Here is a 19,356-nt window from a genome sequence, read left to right as displayed (position 1 = left end):
CGTTTACTTTCGCCTGAACCGTTTTACTGTTTTTCTATAAAGTACAACCTGGGCCTAACTTGTACAAATCGTGAAAAGTTCTTTTCTTTTTTTTCAGGTATGAGTCAGTCAACAGGAAGTATCAAAGTGACTAGGTCATCTACCTGCGGAGCTCAGATCACTGAACTTGATAATCAAGGAAAACATATCTGCATATCAAATACAAGTTCAAAGGTATATGATATGTTTTTGTCACAAAATTTACTTTCGTGAGATCATTTCCATTTACTGGTCGATTACTGTTGTACTGAATATTGCAACTAATAAAATATAACAATGTCTTTGACCATTCCCAAATTCTCAGGCATAGAAATAATGGTCAAGAGACAACAACATGCAAATTTTGTTTGTTAATTTTGGGTTTAACGCCGTTTTTCGACAGTATTTCAGTTATGTAACGGTTGGGCAGTTAAGCTAATCAGTGTTCACGCCGTGGATTCTGTACCAGTACAAACCTGTTCTCCGTAAGTAACTGCCAACTTCTCCACAAGAATCAGAGGTGGAGGACGAATGATTGCAGACACAACGTCTTTTATCAAGTCGTCACATAGAACATACGCCCTGTCCGCTGATCGAATTGCGCTCTCCCTGTTGAGATAAGCTGGCGGGTTTATAAGATACAAAAGTTTAATAAATATGTATCACTGTATCAATATATACATATAACATGACGCATTTGCAATTGCCTACGATTCATTCACGAAACCGAAATATGTTCCAAGGCTTTCGCATTTTATACAAAGATTTAAGAATTGATCATCTATTTCTGACGATAATTTTCATATCTCTGACAACATAGAAAAAAACTGACATTCTGATTAAGTTGCATTATTGGTGCATAATTTACATATACAATTTTGTCTCCTAATACTTGCAAGTCTCAAGGAGTCGAGTTGCTTTCTGAAATTGTTTACAGAAATTACATCTTGGTTTGTTTCAAAACCGAAGTGAATTTTATAGTTATTTATGTTTATGCTTTATGCTTCCAAGTTTATGTTGAAGTTGCTGGGTAAAATGTAATTGATAGTGTTTTATCTGCGCATAATTAATGTTTTCATCACTTGTCTTGGTCACGTGGCCATAGATTCATTGCAAAATGGTCAACGCATACAAAGCCCCGCCATCTTACATTTTCATCTGATGCCTATATCTCATGCGGAAAAGTAAGTAAATATAATAGTCTTCATTTACAATATATTTGTGTTGTAGGACATGGATCTGTCTGGATGGACGTTATCTCGAACGTGTCCAAAAAGGAGAACTAAGAAAACCAGCGAATACAAGTTTGAAAGCTTTACTCTGCCTAAGGGCAAAACAGTGAAGGTATGGGATTTTCATCACATTTAAGAAGGTTAACATATATACTGATATATTAATAACTACCTGAATGGATAACTAGGAGAACGCCAGGCACATCTGCTCTAGGTAGTATTTTCTATTCTCAGTAGTGGGATTTCTGGGTTGCCTGCGCATGTAGGCACACTCTTCAATTCCCTTGTAGCTAAACTGCTAAGCTTAGATCTGCACACTCGTACGTGGATCGTCGGCATGAGTTCCCATGAAAAGGGTTTTACACACTTGATACAGTCGTCAATTTGATAATTCAACCGCAAGTACATTTCGGATGGATTTTTAACGAAAGATGCGCAAAATCAGAAACATATGGAATCCCATAAATTTCGGCAATCAAATTTCGGCAATCAAAATATTTCGCGGCTTAAAGGCGATAATTTTCGCGTAGAATCTATATAATAGGCATGATGCAGAAATTAAGAAAATACAAGCTGTGCTACAAGTAAAAATATTAGTACGGTCCACAACTTTTTTATGTTCAACAAATGCAAAAGTCGACCCCTTAAAAGTGTTAAATTTTTGTCAACTTTAATTTGATGTTTATAATCAAATAAGTTATAGCTTTTTTAAAGATAACTGCAAATCATATCACGAACAAGAAAACATATAATGATATAAATATTAAGTAATGGAGGGGTCGGATGTGTTTGTTAACGGTACAAATATGAGTGAGATTGAAGCATTTTTGAACTTGAATGCATGGTTGCTACTTCGTTCGAATATTTAAATAATACCGTGTCCAAAATTAGTAATATGTTTATAGAAAGCGCAAGTACAGTCAAACTTGTCATATGTGACTTTCCACGGGACCATCCATGAAAGGTCATATATGACAAGGAGTCTTTTAATTCAGGTTCACTAAATAGCAAGGTCAGTTGTTTAATATAACTACGTGTATGCCATTTATTGGATTGTATTATCGTTTATGTATGTTTAACCCTTAGCCTGCTGCAGGCGAATTTAACAGCCTTTGCAAACAGCTTGGAACCAGATCAGACGCCGATTAAATCGGCGTCTGATCAGGTTCCAAGCTGTTTGCTACTCTGACAATATTTCTTCCAATTTTGGAGGAAATTGAATGAACTTTACAATTTTAGCAGACGACATTTCCAGCAGACGACAATTTATCTAGCATGCTAAGGGTTAAGACATAAGATACTATGTTATCAAATAATTTATTTTAATTTGAACTATTATGTTTAAAAAATAAACACAATAAAAATATGTTGTGTTTTTATAAATTGATTATATGCAGGTAATGTATAAAAAATCATGATTAAAACTCCGAACACATTGTACAGTCTAGTAACTAACCTGGCAACATCCATATCATCAGTTCAAAAAGACTGTCATATCAAAAAGCTTTTGAACCAGTATGACATATTCGTATTTTGAACAAGTTCTTCTTTAATAAAAACAGTTAAATTGCTAGACATGACGTTCATAGAGCAAAGTATTGTTATAAAATTAGGGAAAAAAACGATTTCAGTAGGAGGGATTTGAATAGTAGTAGTAAGCCCTATAGATGTTACAAGGAGAAGTTAGAGTTTAGAAAGTAGAATCCAAAAGCTTATTGGAAAATATTGTTTATCTGGAATATGAAATTGAACTGTAAGCCTAGTAAATCTATTTTAGGTTTAATATCGGCGTGCGAGAAAGTGAAACTATGTCGCCCTTACTAGTTTTCAATTTTTAAAAATAATCTACATGAATGTTTCGCGAATAGTTGACAACTAGAAGGTGTATCATGTATACAACATGACCTAGTAAATACCTTGATAGAATATTTAAAACTGTCCATGTTTTAATTTGCTGACGACACTGTTTTTTGCTCTGAAACTGAAAATGGTTCGCACCAACTACATATTTTATAACCAATATTGTGAAATGTGGAAACTCACATAAATTACATCAAAAGTTACAATTTTAGCATTTTCAAGAGGTCATCGCAGTCAATATAATTTTCATTTTAAAACTAGTATTTTTGAAGTTGTAAAGGTGTATGAATATTTCCGAAGTGGTTCTTTCTTCGTAGGATAAAAAACAAAACAAGTACTCAGTCAAAGAACTAAAAAATGTCTTGTCTTAAAATAAGTATAATCATTGTGTTTACTATAGATATGCGAATTGAATTTTATTATAAAGCTGTCATGCCTATCTTATTGTATGTTAGTTTTAAACATGTCACTGCTTGATTCAAGTGCTATATTCTTTTTTATTGTTTGCCACCAATGAAATGGCACATCTTGATCATTGTGAAACATTGTGACACGCATTTATCGAACATTCATCTTTTGATACTTTGTGATTCGAATTTTGCCTATTGATGTATAATGAAACTACCATGAAACATATTTGACCGTGGTATATATCTAGAAACACGCTTGTGTTATGCCGAATACCATGTTTAAGAGTACAAATTCTCATTACTGTAACCACAATGTTTTATTTATTGTCAAAATAGGAACAAAAAGCGCAAAAAATCAACACAAGTATATTTTTTCAGATCTACTCAAATGAGTACGCGTTTAGCATGGATGAAGAAAAGCGAGAAAATGCAAGACTCGATATCATTGCTTTGCTGGCATCAGCAGAATCTTGCAGTGAGTGGGGAACAGGAGACGGAGAAGCCGCTCTTAAGAACAAGGACGCAGTGGTATTCTTTCTTTTATTATTGAATAACTTCTATACTTTGGTTATAATTTTAACAATTATCCTGCTAAATTTCTAAAATGGACTAGTGGGCAGTATCATTCGAAGGGATGTTCACTAAAAATTTATTGATTGAATAGCTAACAGTGCAGATCAAGATAAGCCTGTTGATTTTGGTCGGCACTGCTAGCAGAGGCAGAATCACTTTCGATCAACTGGCTGAAGGAGTCTGTGATAAAATCGACGTCGGAGTAAAAAGGAAAATCAACATTGTCCCTACTTTGATTTTTGAAGTCATTTAAAGAATTGGAGAAAAAAATCAAAATGGTCTTATAATGAGGACATTACACAAATTATATTGACTGATCAAAATTACAGCCATTTTGTTTTCATTTCGACATGTAACAAAAATGACGTGTTTTTTTTTAATTTCTAGATTTATAATTGCATTTTTTTCCTCATTTCTGTAACATGATTTGTTTAATGTTTCCAACTATTATGACAAAAATACCATGTTTTGCACCTTAAACATAAGAAACGGTAGAAACTGAGCTATATAAAATGTTAATTTCTATATATATATAGAATTTAGCAGTATGTAAATGACATCATCATCGCCTTATCTTTTTCAATAGATGTCCAATTTTAAATTTTAAATTCTCAGCGTTATGAACCTTAAATGCCAGAGGATGCACGCAAAGTAAAACACAGCACGTGCTAAAATAAGCTTTATTTCCACAAAATGTCTTTTATATTCTAGACCTGTTTAATTCCATTGTATTTAAATTTGTTTTTACTAATTTATCCTTTCAAAAAATATATACAAACATTTTGTTGTAAACGGCATAATACATATTATCTTATACGTCCCTTGAATGATATTTCTGGAAAAAAAATTTAATAACTTTCATGTTTCATTTTCAGACTAAGGCCTCTGCTACTGTTACACACATGATGGGCTAAATAAATATGAAACCAAATATGACGTCATGACGTCATCAGCAAAATAAAAATCAAGACGTATGACTCTTGCATTAAAATCACGAAGATTTTCGCACCATTTAGTTTTGAATATGTGGATTCTATGATTATGATGTTGGTTTAAAAGCTTAGACAAAAATAATTATATTATATATTTTCTTTGGCATTTGATATAATTATGTTTGTACTCCTGCAATATGGAATTTGTATATATGTGGACTCATTGTTAGTTTAGTTACAAAAGAGGAACATTTAATTTGGAGTGCTGTCATTCAAAACCATTATAATAAACTTTACGAATTTCATTGCACATATAACAGTTTGTGAAGGTTTCGTTTTCTCTGTGTGAGTGTAGCTTATATCTTTTTCTTGTTAAAGAAAATGAATGATTCAATGGTGCTATCTGAACAGAATCTCTCTGTATTGTACGAAACATATTTAAGTGCTGTGTATGTGTAAGAGCTACGTATGAGCCGCGCCATGAGAAAACCAACATAGTGGCTTTGCGACCAGCATGGATCCAGACCAGCCGGTCAGGATTCATGCTGTTCGCTTTCAAAGCATATTGCCCGGTCAGGATTCATGCTGTTCGCTTTCAAAGCCTATTGTAATTGGAGAAACCGTTTGTGAACAGCATGGATCCTGACCAGACTGCGCCGATCGCAGGCTGGTCTGGACCCATGCTGGTCGCAAAGCCGCTATGTTGGTTTTTTCATGGCGCGGCTCAATTATGTTTTTGCATGCCATACATTACTTCGGTTCCGAATTGATAAAATTACAATTAATATAGACATTTTGTTCTACGGAGTTTGTGCTTGTATAATCTTCAGTGTACTCGACATATAGGTTAGTATCTATATCTTAACACGGTATGAAAGGTGGTGCTCTCAATATGCGGATGTTTGAGTCAGTGTGGAGAGAATATTAGTTTCGTTAATAGCACACATCATGAACTATTTAAGTTTACACTTGCTCTTTTATGCATCAGTTTCGAAAGAAATCTTTATTAATACTCTTAGTTTTCATTGGCTTTCGTAAGGGTAACTGTGCTGCATAAGTTAATGCGTAACAAAAATGGTAATAAATCTTGTTTCCAAAACAGGTCATTGGAACTCAAGGCCATTGAAGCACCGGTCATAAGAGTTCAAGGCCATAAGAGCCAAATGACAAATAGAGCTCAGAACCATTAGAATCAAAGGTCATTAGATTTGAAACTGCAGTTGTGTTATCAGTACTAAAATTCTTTGTCTTGCGACAAGAACATGATATTTAATGTTTGATAGAGGGTGTTTTTGTTTCCCTCGATTTTTGTACATATTTATAAAAAGGATGAATGAGAAAAGAGTGCCATTCTCCACGATGAAGCTTATATTTATACATTTGCATTAACTTTATTCTTTCTGAAGGCTATCAGGTATGGTCCTTTGGGATCATGGAGTCTCCTTTTTGTAACAGCTAGGGTCGTGAGAGCCCTTGCATGTTTCATGCTCTCCTCTGAATAAAGTTTCATCATTTTGCATGATAGTATTCCATGCTTCCAAAGGATATTCTTATAGTTCTGTTTTATTATCTAGATAGATTTATGTATTTTTGTTGTTAGGATTTTTATATAGTTTTACAGAGCATATATTTCTTTTACTTGATAGATCATTCCATAAATTGTGACCCCACGCTTGTCAGTGCGGGTGTTCAGATCTGTTGTATACATGTATTTTAGTGCAAGACTTGAATCTTATGATTCCCTACGTAAAGAAAGTTAACAACAGTGTATATGAGCCGCGCCATGAGAAAACCAACATAGTGGCTTTGCGACCAGCATGGATTCAAACCAGCCCGCGCATCCGCGCAGTCTTGTCAGGATCCATGCTGTTCGCTTTTAAACCCTATTGCAATTAGAGAAACCATTTGCAAACAGCATGGATCCATGCTGGTCGCAAAGCCATTATGTTGGTTTTCTCATGGCACGGCTCATATCAACGTTTGGTTTGCTCTTACACATTATTTTGTGCCAACGTGAGGAATCTATTTTTTCACAAAGAAGTAGTTTTGAAAAAATTGTTCACATTTATGGTTGAAATGACATATAGCTTCTGCTTAAATACCTTATCTATAATTTTGTAAAGCGTTGAAGCAAATAAATTTTAATACTATTTGCCTGCTTTTCCTTAACCCTCACGCCAGTGAAACCCTCCCCACCTCCCCATCTCCCGTCAATTAAAATTGTAAGGACATACGACAATGGCGTTGGCTGAATAATTAAATATTTCTTAGATTCATTCCTCCGACATTCTAAACAAGGATAATGGTACATTGTCTTATGGTTTTACCCGGTTGGTCCCAGTTCATGAAGTAAAACCTCCAAAAAGCACCTGCGGTCTTCACCCATCACTCAAAGGAACAAAGTCGGCATATTAACTTTAAACGATGTTGCTCATTGCCGAGCTGGAGCGGCCGTCTGCGCATGTCCGGCAGTGATTATCAACTGGAGCTCACGGCAAAACATTGAGAAGCGTATCTAGTATTTTTCAAATTAACCATTCAAGCCGACAATGTTGAGAAATTGTACTAGATATCGAAACACTTTATTACATGTAAACCTGTTTGGTTTGGATTTAGTCACAGACACAGATTTAGTCATACGGCAACTTTTCCAGCTTCTTATAGAGAAGGAAGTCTTCAGGTTTCCCTTCGTGCATTGTTTGAGGCACTGAAAGCCACTTTGTTAGAACCATCATAATTCGTGAAAAATTTACACATCCCAAGCGAATGCTCGGAGCAGCATCGATGATTGACAAATATTTGGAAACTATTAGCCTTAACCACTAGGCCAGGGATCTCCGCAGATCTATTTTTCACTTTAATTTCATTTTATGTGCTAATAACGAGAATCTCATAACCAACGTTGTAAGAACGATTCCAAAGATCGAAAACAAAGTGAATCTAATAACACCGATTAAGAGCAAATTTCAAGATTGAAAGCCAGGTGGAAATCAGGTGACGCGAAAACATAAATGCAATAGCTTTGCAAAATAAATAAAGTACTGTTTTCAGAAAGTTTTGCAATTTATATTGAAAGTTCTGATAATCAAAAAAGGGTTTATTCTTGAAACTATTGTATAATCTTTAATATTTACATACAAATTGTTAAAAAAAAACCTTCGCGATCATCATTCAGTATATATTTATCCCTGTTTACGTGTTATTAACGACGTGTTAACTATCTGCAGTTCAAATATAACGAATTTTGATGGTACCTTAATTTTCGGAGAAAGCTACGAAGACTTTGAAATTTTGTTTTCCCGCAGTGGCCCACAGGATCGCCAACTTTTAAGATTTACTCGTCCCCACAAAATACAGGCTGTGCCCAATATCGACTAAATTTTGTCATGAATATTTTATATCCACCATGATCATCCAGTATCACAAAAGTGTGACAATAGCATCATGTGCGAGAAATATAACACTAAAATAAGCAAATAAATGGCAGAAACCGACGCCACAGAAACTAAAGGTGAGTAATCTGGCCAATATCTCGAGTACTGAACAACGTTGAAACAGGCGAATACATGCACAGGGCATGATGATTGTGGGCATGATGATTGTGGATGACAGTAAAGTTTTCAGAAATCATTGGAATGCTAATGATAATTCAAACGGTTCTATCACTATAATGGATCATGAAAGACGATTATGAATCATCTTGCCATGCCCAGAACGTGTTTTTATGATTATGACAATATTCACTTAAATGTCTGTTAGTGCACATTGAGATGTCCAGATAGGAAGGAAGGCACGTGCTCTTCCTTAGCATTGCTCTGATAACATGTATCACTCCTTACGCAAGTCATTCTTTAATCTCTGTCACACATGCGGGAACCACCCTGAAACTCAAAAAATAAACAGATTATATTTTACTTAATACCGGAACTGACCAACGTCTAGGTATTTGATCGGATTTTGGTAGTCATTTAACAGGTTTCGCTTGAATCGTTTTAAGACTGAACGCTTACAGTTGTTCGAATTTCTAAAGCATTTGAAAAATATATCAACAGGAAATGCTTTTTTTGTAACCATCTCCACAGACTAAGATAAAAACATTCAAACAAACAAATCTGTAGGACAGTTCGGACATTGTTGCATCCTGTTGAGCGCTATAGTTCAGGAGTACAAAATACTATTCCCTTTAAATTCTACATTTCAAAACTATAGTGTTTATAATGTAGTCACAATGATTCATGTCCATTTTAAATTACAAATCCTTACCTCGTTTTGAAGAGTTTCGTTAAAACTGACATAAGTGATGACAAAAATAGGGTTTATATATCTTCTAAGAGTTGTAAAGTGTCAGTAACTATGTTTTTTTTTTTTAATATAAAGAATTCCGTATGGAATCAGCATGGCAGTTTGCTTGTTTATGAATCAAAACGTTGCCCAGATGCTTGATGCCAGTATGTAAAATGGTCCTGGATCGAGGTATCGCAGGATAAGGGAACAGTTTGAAATAAACACACACTGTTACGTTTTTTGTTTTATAGCGATTGAAATACGAAAATTTGATTGGAGTAGGAAATAATTCTACCTTAACTGAACTTATGATGCCGATCCGTACTATTTTACGTTGTAATGCATCTCCGTATATGAAATGAATGGCATATGCAGCATGAAATTTCCGAGGAGCTATATTTGGATCAGACGTACACGTGTTCTTTAAATAAAAGAGCTATAGACGCGGAACTTAAAGAGAGCCACATACGGTGTGACAACGGTGTGACAATTCTCAAAGTATTTGCAAGCAGTATGATAAAAGACATCTATTAATTTATATCCTCTTGTTCATATATCTTGGTTGCAAAACCATGAGGGATAAAATAAAATATATCGTTTGTTTTGCCAGTTACCACGTCACACCGACACAGTGTAACTCGTATGGCTTTTTTCCATGTTTAATTTTGGAGCAAGATCCCATATCCCTTATCTGGCATTAAGTCAGGCATGAGCAGGCAACTAGATATAACTATTTACCTCTCGTAAGCCAACTGAATGACTTCCTCATATTAAAACCCAGGTGAAGGGTAAGTGATTCGAAGTCAACGAACCTTAACCAATCAGCTACGGACGCCCCTGAAATAAAAAATAATTCTAGTACTAGAAAAAGTTTTTAAAAAATATATCTACAAGTACAGATAAAGGGAGATTACTCTGGAAATACTTTGTTGAACTCAAAGAAATAATCATTTTTTTTTATACACAATTGTTCTCTTTGATTAAAGCGGTTATAACATAATTCAATGGAAAAGCGGCACTTATATAATTCAATGGAAAAGCGGCACTTATATAATTCAATGGAAAAGCGGCACTTACATACTTCAATGAAAAAGCGGTAATAACATAGTTCAATGGAAGACAATAAAACATAAGTTTTTTACAGCCATCTGACTGTATTTTATAAGCATATTAGTTGTTGAATAATTCTCTACACTTATTAGAATGTTAAATGTTTGCTCAGATACGATATCTCTTTTTATTTTATGCTAACTGATGAAATACTGTGTTATATCAGTGAGATATAATCCATATCACTCACTGCATATCACTCAATGTATATATATAGCTTTGCCGGTCTACTTGTACACTGAGTATGAATTTTGAATTATTTCCTTGCTTGGTCGCTCTTGCACGATAGTTGGCCAGTACTAGTATTCATTTATACATTTATCGAAGATTTTAAAATGTTTAATATCTATTTCGCTGATTTTTCCTTTAATTACTTCGAAACAATGATAAATAACAAAATGAATTATGCCAGAATGTTGAAAAATTACTGAGTTCTGTGAATTGCTTTATACAATAAGCCATAGCTTTAAATCAAACTTTAATTGCATCGAAACAATGATAAAAAACAAAATGAATTATGCTAGACATAGAATGTTGAAAAATCAGAGTTCTGTAAATAGCTTTATACAATAAGTCATAGCTTTAAATCAACAGTAAGACTAGATATATAGTTATATTTCAAAATATTTGCGTCACTGACACAATGTATCATTCCATGTGGAACTCCCGCGCAGGCATATTGTGTATCGCCAAAAGGACATAACAATGTGTCTGTTAGAGTAACTGCATCTAAACTCTTACCTAATCCTAACTGCTACACATGTGAACAAATCGCTTATTCGAACCATATGCAAAGCTGTTATTATCATTATTTATTCATTTATTTGTTTATTTAATATCTTAGTATCCTTTTGTTGCATAGGCAAAACTAACACATTAAGGATTACTAGTTTTTTGTTGTTATCGTTTTTGAATCTTCGTCAATCTTAAGTTTAATGCAGGACTTCTGCATCCAGATTTTGACAGGTTTTTGATAAATGCATACACAAACATTGCAAATATTTCAGGTTTGCTCATGCGAAACGTAACCTTTTTCTAGATCTAATATTGGCACACACAATTATTTGCTAAATGGTATTTCGGTATCCAGATTTGGATATATATATAAATTGATAGATTTACTTGAATTGCAACCATTACAAATCTTCAATATCACACCAAGAATGACTTCTTTTCTTACTCGAAACATCGGTTGATCATTTTTACCAATAAAACACATGCCATTTGAACAGCAGAGTGAGACGGGTGTCCTGTTGTTTTTTGATGTTTTTTTTTTTAAACAAATTTTCCGACATGCATCAATCGACATAAATAGTGTTATGTTGGTATGTTTGTCACTTAAGCATTTTGGTTTGACACTTAAGCATTTTAGTTCTTGTGAGACGTATCTATGCGAAATTTCTTCCACGGAAATTTTTAGCCAAGGGTTGCCCAGTATACACATATGTAATCAAGATCATACGATATGGTTGTAAAAAACAAAGACAAGTATTAAACAGGGAATGTCATGCACCAAAAACGCAGCCTTTCCATAACGAAACCCACAGCACGCAAACGTGCACACCACAAACACAAACACGCACGCACGCACGCACACACACAAAGCCAACACATGAGGACATAACGAACAAACAAAGGAACACAGTGAGGCACCTCCTTGGAACGGTCAGTGACAAAAACACCACTAGGGAGCTTAAACCGGTTTATGGTGCGCACCAAACCTCACTCTTGCCCCCACCATGTTCCAAAGACACGGGACAGTGTAAATAAAAGCAATCCCCTCCAGGTGAATCTCTAACACACGTAATGGAAACAAAAAGGCATAGCATGTAAAACACAAAAATGCTCGTGTATAAATATATAAAAAGCAAACCTTAAGAACCAAAAACGTATGTACTCAATGCCTTTTCAGAAGACAGAGCAACAAGAGAAACACCCTTAAGGGCCCGACGAAATAGGCCAGAAGACAGATATCAAAACAGTTCAGTCCTGGTAGGATTACAAAACTGCTTATCATAGAGTCCCCCCCCCCACACTCTTCCGTCAGACACAATCAAAGAGGGAAGCGTAGTGTCCAACTGTAAACGGGTTGGACACTAAACATGCGGTATGTCTCAAAACAGTTGGGTCGTAACCTCTTTTAATAAAACGTTTTATAATTTTACCAAATACCTTTAAAAGTTCAATTAAAAATATACGCGTACGATATTTGAAATAATTAATATATTATCGACACTAGTTGTTATGTCCATTTTTTCTATATGAAATTGACAAATTTCAAATGGTTGCAGCACACAACAGGACCCATTTTAAATGTCTGTAACTTACATTTTCTTGAAGAATATTGTCAGAGCTGAAACAAAATCAAAAGAAAAATGGGGGTCATGTTTTTCAGCCAAACACACAAACTGCAAAATCAGCTAAAATGATTCCCCATATTGTAGACGTGGTGTATGATATATTCTGTCATCTATCATTGCATTATGAACATGCTTCCTAAATGTCACTGATACATCTGTTTGTGATTCCAGCAAAAATTTGCAAGCTCACACTTAAAAAAAGAACTTAACGGTAGAAAAACGATCCTATATCCTTTAAAGAATTTTGTTTCTACAATCATTAAATCATAGCTCGAATACGCTCTAAGATTTTGTTTTAAATATCTTGGGATACTAAAACTATATATTTCGTATGGACAGCAAAAAAGAAAGACGCGAAAGTTACTTCATCGCTGCTTAGTGATAACGGACCGCTGTTTTGACGACGTCCGCGTACATTCAGGGAGAACGTTCCTTAGATGACGTCGCAATTGTTCCGTCTGTTGAACAGATTGGCTGGAAAGCTAATTTTAATATTAAATGCAACAAATTGTGTGAAATGTATGATATAATTTTGTATAAAACTAGAAAGGAAATATAAAATGAATATAAGAAATTAAACTTTTGTTCGGTGTTCATGCGAAATGAACAACAGAATACCATCGGCAAATTACCGAAAAAAAATCATTTCTAAAGAAAGTATTTTATGCGAGTCGACACCTCCCTCTCTCTTTTTCAGTGAAGTATTAGGGATTGTTTCTAGGTATATGTTATTAGACATATTTGATTTATGTAAGATTATTAAAATAAATATATTATTAATATTTTTATTATATATGAAACTATCTTTAGAATGTGTTCGCCTGTATCTCTTACATATAGCTGCGGTATAGAATTATTAGGGTACCGGATATGGAATGTAATTATTTGAAACATTTATTCGATTTGGTGTGAAATTCAGGCGGTGGTCTAGTGATAAGATAAAGGTGTTGACTACTCAACCCATGGGTCTTGGGTTCTAACCCGATTTGGGTCACGACTATGACTTCTCATATGTCAGCAGTGCTGATTTTTTTTCTCAGAAAGCGGCCTCGAGAGTGATTCAAATAAGCCTTAAGCTTTCATCACAATCGAGCCAAAATAAATTAGTATAAACTAACTTGAGGCGATGTTGTTTGTATTAATACCTATTAACTTTGCAGGACAACTAATTTTCTTTTCAAAATTGTTAATATGTACACTTGGTGTTTGATTTAATATATATACAATTTTTTAAAATAAACATATGTTCACAACATATATTCACAATATATATTTTAACATTCAAAAATAATTTATTTTGCAAATATATATATATATATATATACATGTAATGTGTTTATTTACGATCTTTCCTTTATCGCTTGAAATTGCAAATGTAACGAGAAAAATCCTTTTGAAATTCATACTTATATATACCAATATTTCAAATAAAACAAAACAAAATAACTTTGCTTTAAATGCTTATTCCATTTTGCTTGTATAACCATAATTTCGATTGAATGGTATAAAGGTATTTCTGCAAAACACAACGTACTACTCTTTACTCGAATTTAGGCCAAAATGCTTTCCTGGTACAGACGTTTACAAATGTCGTTCCATAAAATTTGATTGGTCCAAACATCATGTACATATGGTCAAATTTAAATGCACAGTTTTCATTGACATCAGGTGAAGTTTTGGGTTTTGAGTTTATTTAAGGAGAACAGTTTTGGTCCTTTGCGCATGTTCCTCTGTTAAGATGATCAGAATATTTTTGTGCTTTACAAGCTGCCGATTTTATTATATTTGGCAGGAGATTTGTCCAGAAATTAGCTCTTCGCGTATTCCATCGTTGTTTCACATTCAATAACGTCATATCACGTGATATTTGCAGATAATGTTGATGTTTTCGCGTGTATGGAACCCAGTCAAGCCCGAGGTCTTCCGGTGAATTTGGATTTCTGAAAATAACCCACAAAAATGACGTGTTTATACAAAACTAAGTATGAAAATAAATAATAATTCAGAGTATCAAAGCTTGCATATATGAGATCCTTTAGAAATGAACCGGTTGCATGAGCAGAAGACTACATAACTAGAGGCAGAAAAGCTACTGCTAAGGATTATGAGAATGAAATGTTGAGAATGTAACTTTTAAAAATGCTGAAGTATGGTTAATTAATAGTTTAATGTATCTCTTACATGCAATTTGAAATCATCTTCGTGATTTGCATATATTAAGTAAATCTCATGCATACACGCGCATACAAGTGTATATCAAGCTACATTTTAAATTATTGACGGTACAGTCAGTTATGATTCCACTTGTCCAGATTTAGTATAACTGTTTTAACTAAAATTCAAATAAAAATTGTACATCCTACCCGGTTTTAGCAAAATTTGTCCATAAGGTCATAATATCTGCAGAGAGGCGTTCTTCCCATCTCGACGGTGAAACATGGAACATCTCTTCAAGCTGATCAGGGTTCTTAAATCCAAACACAAAAGGAAGATCACCCGCATGTCCAAGCTTCTTAAACCAAGAAGCTGGAACAAGAAAACCATTAAATTCAGGGTTAACATCGAATACATACATATATGTATGTTGACTGGTGGATACATTTGAATGCTTGTTTAGTGTCTTGTACAAGTCTCCATTGAACGATACATCGCCCCACATGGACACATATTCTTCTTTTACGTTATTATAGTCGTCGGGATTATCCAAATTTGTATATTCCCCTATCACAGCATCTGTAGCAATTCTGGGTACATTCTCTCCAAGGCAGATTTTTATCATCAAGGGAACTAAAGTTTCTTCAAAGTATGTTTTGTTTGGTGAAAATTCCTCGGCATCAGCCACTCCTGCAAATGGACTAAGACCTATACTCCCTTCTCCCGAGTTGACACCAGACATTATATCTAAGCTTGAAAAGATTTCTTTGACTTCAGTTGGAAGATCTGATTTATCAAAAATATGTTTAGGATCAGTGGTAACAAATTTGCCATCAACTGTAGGTAGAAATGGAAAGGGAAACGAAATCAATTCATATGTTGCATTACTAACAAACTCTACTAACAGATCAGCGGACACCTCTCGTAGACAAGAAACTAAAGCTTCGGAGTTTTCTGTTTCACATTCAGCGAGAGCTCCGAGATGTTTTGCATGTTCTGAATTCTTTTCATTAGTTCCCCAAAAGTTACCAACACTTCCGCTTTGACCTATAACTCTATGAAAAAGTCCTTTATTTCCAGGATATAGGGCTTGATACATCACACTGGCCGATCCGGCTGACTCCCCAAATATTGTTACCTTTTCTGTATCTCCCCCAAACGCGGCGATGTTATCATGTACCCATTTTATAGCCATATGCTGGTCCCATAAGCCATAATTTCCTGGTGCACTTTTGTCCCCAGTCGTGAGAAACCCCCAAACCGACAATCTATAATTGAGTGTAACCACTATTACATTTCCGTGAGTAGCCAAGTGGTCTCCTATGTACATGTCAGAGAATCCAAGAGTAAAGCCACCTCCATAAATCCAAACCATAACTGGCAACAATTCATCCTCTGATTTTCTTTCAGGTGCATAGATATTTAGATACAGGCAATCCTCATCATAAGTTAATCTTTTGCTATCGAATAGTCCTAGCATTTGAAGACATACGTTACTGTGATTAAAGGCGTCTAAAGGTTCATCAAGTGGAGACCTCGGAACTGGCTTTTGGAATCGTAGCTTTCCTATGGGTGGTTCAGCGTAAGGTATACCAAGAAATTTGTGAATTCAGGAAGATTTACCAAGAAATGTTACGTCTTCCATTAATCCATTAATAATCCCAATGTTTGTGTCCACGGAGACTGTTTCAACTTCTAACATCCCTATAACAACGGACAGTATTGGGAGAAGACATAATGCTTTGGCTGCCATTGCACTGCTTTATGTTTGCAGATCTGTAAAACAATAGTTAAAAGTATTCTCTGGTTTAAATTACGTTTAAACGTAAGCTTCAAAAGTTCATTTTGTCTTGCTCCCTAAGTTAAATTCAGATAAAGACAGGAGATGATATAGATAACTTTCACCTCAACTGCATATAATCTTCATACACGTTTGAATCGATATCCAGAATATAAAGTAGAATGATAGGCCAACGTGCCCCGCACTAATTGTAACAACATGCCCCGACCCGACAACACGTGACAATATCTAAGGTAGACAACTCAGAGAAAGCATGTAACCTCTTGAGATTTTACGATATTTAGCACAATACCTTGCTTAGTCCAACAACATTTTTAAAGTTTTATATATATTTCAAGTGTGCACATGAACCAAAAATGTATGAAAAACTCGAAAATTTACTTACGTGGCCCAAAATCTAGCTTTTTGTTCTATTTTTCAAATAACTGTCACCAAGTTAAATAACAAACCGTAAAAGATGGCGATTTTTAAAACTAATAAACACGCATAATTTGTGACTTTATATGATGCGTCATCACTTCAATATTTGCAATGTAACAACCTACCCCATGTAACAACTATCCCCGGTCTCCCCTAACATGTAAAAGGAGATACTTCACAAAATCAAAATCAAAGATAATGAAACATGTGCAAAACGCAAGCATCCGCATACTAGCAGTCACTGGTCGCCATGGGATATATTTGGTACAAATAACGGCTGGTCGGGTTTTACTGAATAGTTCTTTATTTTGTTATTTATTCATGCATTCATTTTGTAGGATTTCAAAGACATGTTGTATTTATAGTTCATTTGGCAACTTTCCAGCGTTTCGTGATAGAGATAGATCTGTCCATTCTGTCAGGCAAAGGTGGACATCTTAGTAGAACCACTTACCCTCTTTAAGACAGCTGGATGGCTGCCTTACATGGAATAATTAAACTGGGTGGCTGCCTTACATGAAATAAGAAACTGGATGGCTGCCTTACATGGAATAATTAAACTGGGTGGCTGCCTTACATGAAATAATTATGAAATAATAAATCTTGACGGCAGCCTTACATTGAATAATTAAACTGGATGGCTGCCTTACATGAAATAATTATGAAATAATTAACTGGACAGTTGCCTTACATGAAATAATTAAACTGGCTGGCTGCCTTACATGAATAATTAAACACCACATTGTTTTCTAAGATTTATATGAATAATATATCTTATTTTGCACACCATGGCTACTAGAAGGAAAGTGTTACCTTTGAAAGTCCAACTTCCCACAGATCTATAGTTATAGTTACATGTAAACAGTCTAAAATGATAAGATTTGAGTGAATTATAACACTTCCCACATATTTAAATAAAGATTTCGTTGCTCTCCCATAATTTCAGCTTAAACAAATACTACTGTAACCCTTAGCTTGTTATCAGACTGTTCTATATACTGACTCTATTTTAAAGGGGTGTACTTCATTGTATAACTATACAAGTTGAAAAAAATATAGGATACTAGTATTTGTTTGTAATAGTGCAAGTTTGGTACCTATAAAAATAAGGCTCTTCGTGCTCTGACTTCAGACAAGTTGTTAAGTACATTGGTGTACTTATCATTGTCTCTGACTGATCCTATCTAATCTGGTATTTTGTCACTTCTTAGCGGGAACTTATTTAAATTGCACTATTTTGTCTAACCTAAAATAGCGTTAGTGCGAGGCTGGCATGCCCAAACGCGTTTAAACTCTCAGATTCCCATGTATAGGTTACTGACCATTCCAAGGCGGTAGCCCTATTTTCAAATTAGTTTAGTATTTGATTTTATGTATATTGTGCTGTGTGTTGGTGGTGTTACTTCTCTCCCCAGTCACCAATGCTACGCACCCCAAACCCCCCTTTGTACCATGATTTAGGTTTCATAGCTACCATATACTTACTGGAGCTCCCAACACATGTTGTCCCTGAACGGTGCCCCACTGTATCCTTTTGTTTGCTCATTTGGTCCTACTTGCCTGTTTGTTTTGTTTTCTCTGCGCTTACGCCCACACGTATCTGTGTTGATGTGTTTGTGTATGTCGGTTGGTCTTGTGCGCATGCATGTTTACACTGTTGTTGTTTGTGGTCTGAGCAGGCTGCGATTTTGGAGCGTAGCTTTCCTTGTCGGATATCCTTGCTTTTTGTTCCCTCAACAGCCCACCTCTTTCTCTACCCAATCCCCATTTTTTTCTATATATTTCATATATAAATCAAAATGTATTTATTTGTTGGAAATTTTAGGCAACCGGTCTGCTACACATTTCCATTACAGTTTCTACTTGTGGCGAGCCTACGTAAGAGATTTATACTGTGTTGGCTGTTTTCTGTGCTTCTAGGAAATCTACTCATAATGTTTGGTGTTTTTTTTTGGTGTAATATATCGAATAATTTTGCTTCGATTGTATATTAGATGTAATATATTCACGAGTTGCGCTAGCATGAATGAAAATATAAAATATTGTTTCCACAAGTGTAAGATATTTCGATCTTTAAAGAAGAACAAACAACGTTCTTTTTATTTATGTCTCTATAATGTACTTACTAAGTTATACCAATTTTACCCGCGGAACGTCAAACGTATTGTACAACTGTACAAAGTCATCACGTAACGATGTTTA

At 34.8% G+C, this 19,356-nt stretch overlaps 2 protein-coding genes across 3 annotated transcripts in view; one reads left to right on the top strand and one right to left on the bottom strand.

Annotated features, from left to right (window-relative positions):
• Nucleotides 1–7,177, top strand: part of LOC123551005 (non-neuronal cytoplasmic intermediate filament protein B-like) — a 31,766-nt gene extending 24,589 nt beyond the window's left edge. For both annotated transcript variants that reach the window (XM_045339601.2, XM_045339608.2), the window contains 4 exons: nucleotides 98–213; nucleotides 1,249–1,362; nucleotides 3,899–4,048; nucleotides 4,969–7,177. In XM_045339601.2, the coding sequence (XP_045195536.2) occupies nucleotides 98–213; nucleotides 1,249–1,362; nucleotides 3,899–4,048; nucleotides 4,969–5,007 (419 nt within the window). In that variant the 3' untranslated portion in view covers nucleotides 5,008–7,177. The remainder of the gene's footprint in view (nucleotides 1–97; nucleotides 214–1,248; nucleotides 1,363–3,898; nucleotides 4,049–4,968) is intronic.
• A 6,874-nt stretch (nucleotides 7,178–14,051) lies between these two features.
• Nucleotides 14,052–16,542, bottom strand: LOC123550999 (acetylcholinesterase-like; the record flags this gene model as incomplete). Its single annotated transcript, XM_045339589.2, has 2 exons — nucleotides 14,052–14,719; nucleotides 15,143–16,542. Coding segments are annotated over 2 exons (1,647 nt in total), but the record flags the coding sequence as incomplete, so codon positions are not given.
• Nucleotides 16,543–19,356: the final 2,814 nt, after the last annotated feature.

This window comes from Mercenaria mercenaria, chromosome 15 (genome assembly GCF_021730395.1).
Source record: "Mercenaria mercenaria strain notata chromosome 15, MADL_Memer_1, whole genome shotgun sequence".
Taxonomy (NCBI): domain Eukaryota; kingdom Metazoa; phylum Mollusca; class Bivalvia; order Venerida; family Veneridae; genus Mercenaria; species Mercenaria mercenaria.
The sequence above is the reverse complement of the archived record's forward strand: the minus strand, read 5'-3'. Positions and strand labels throughout refer to the sequence as shown.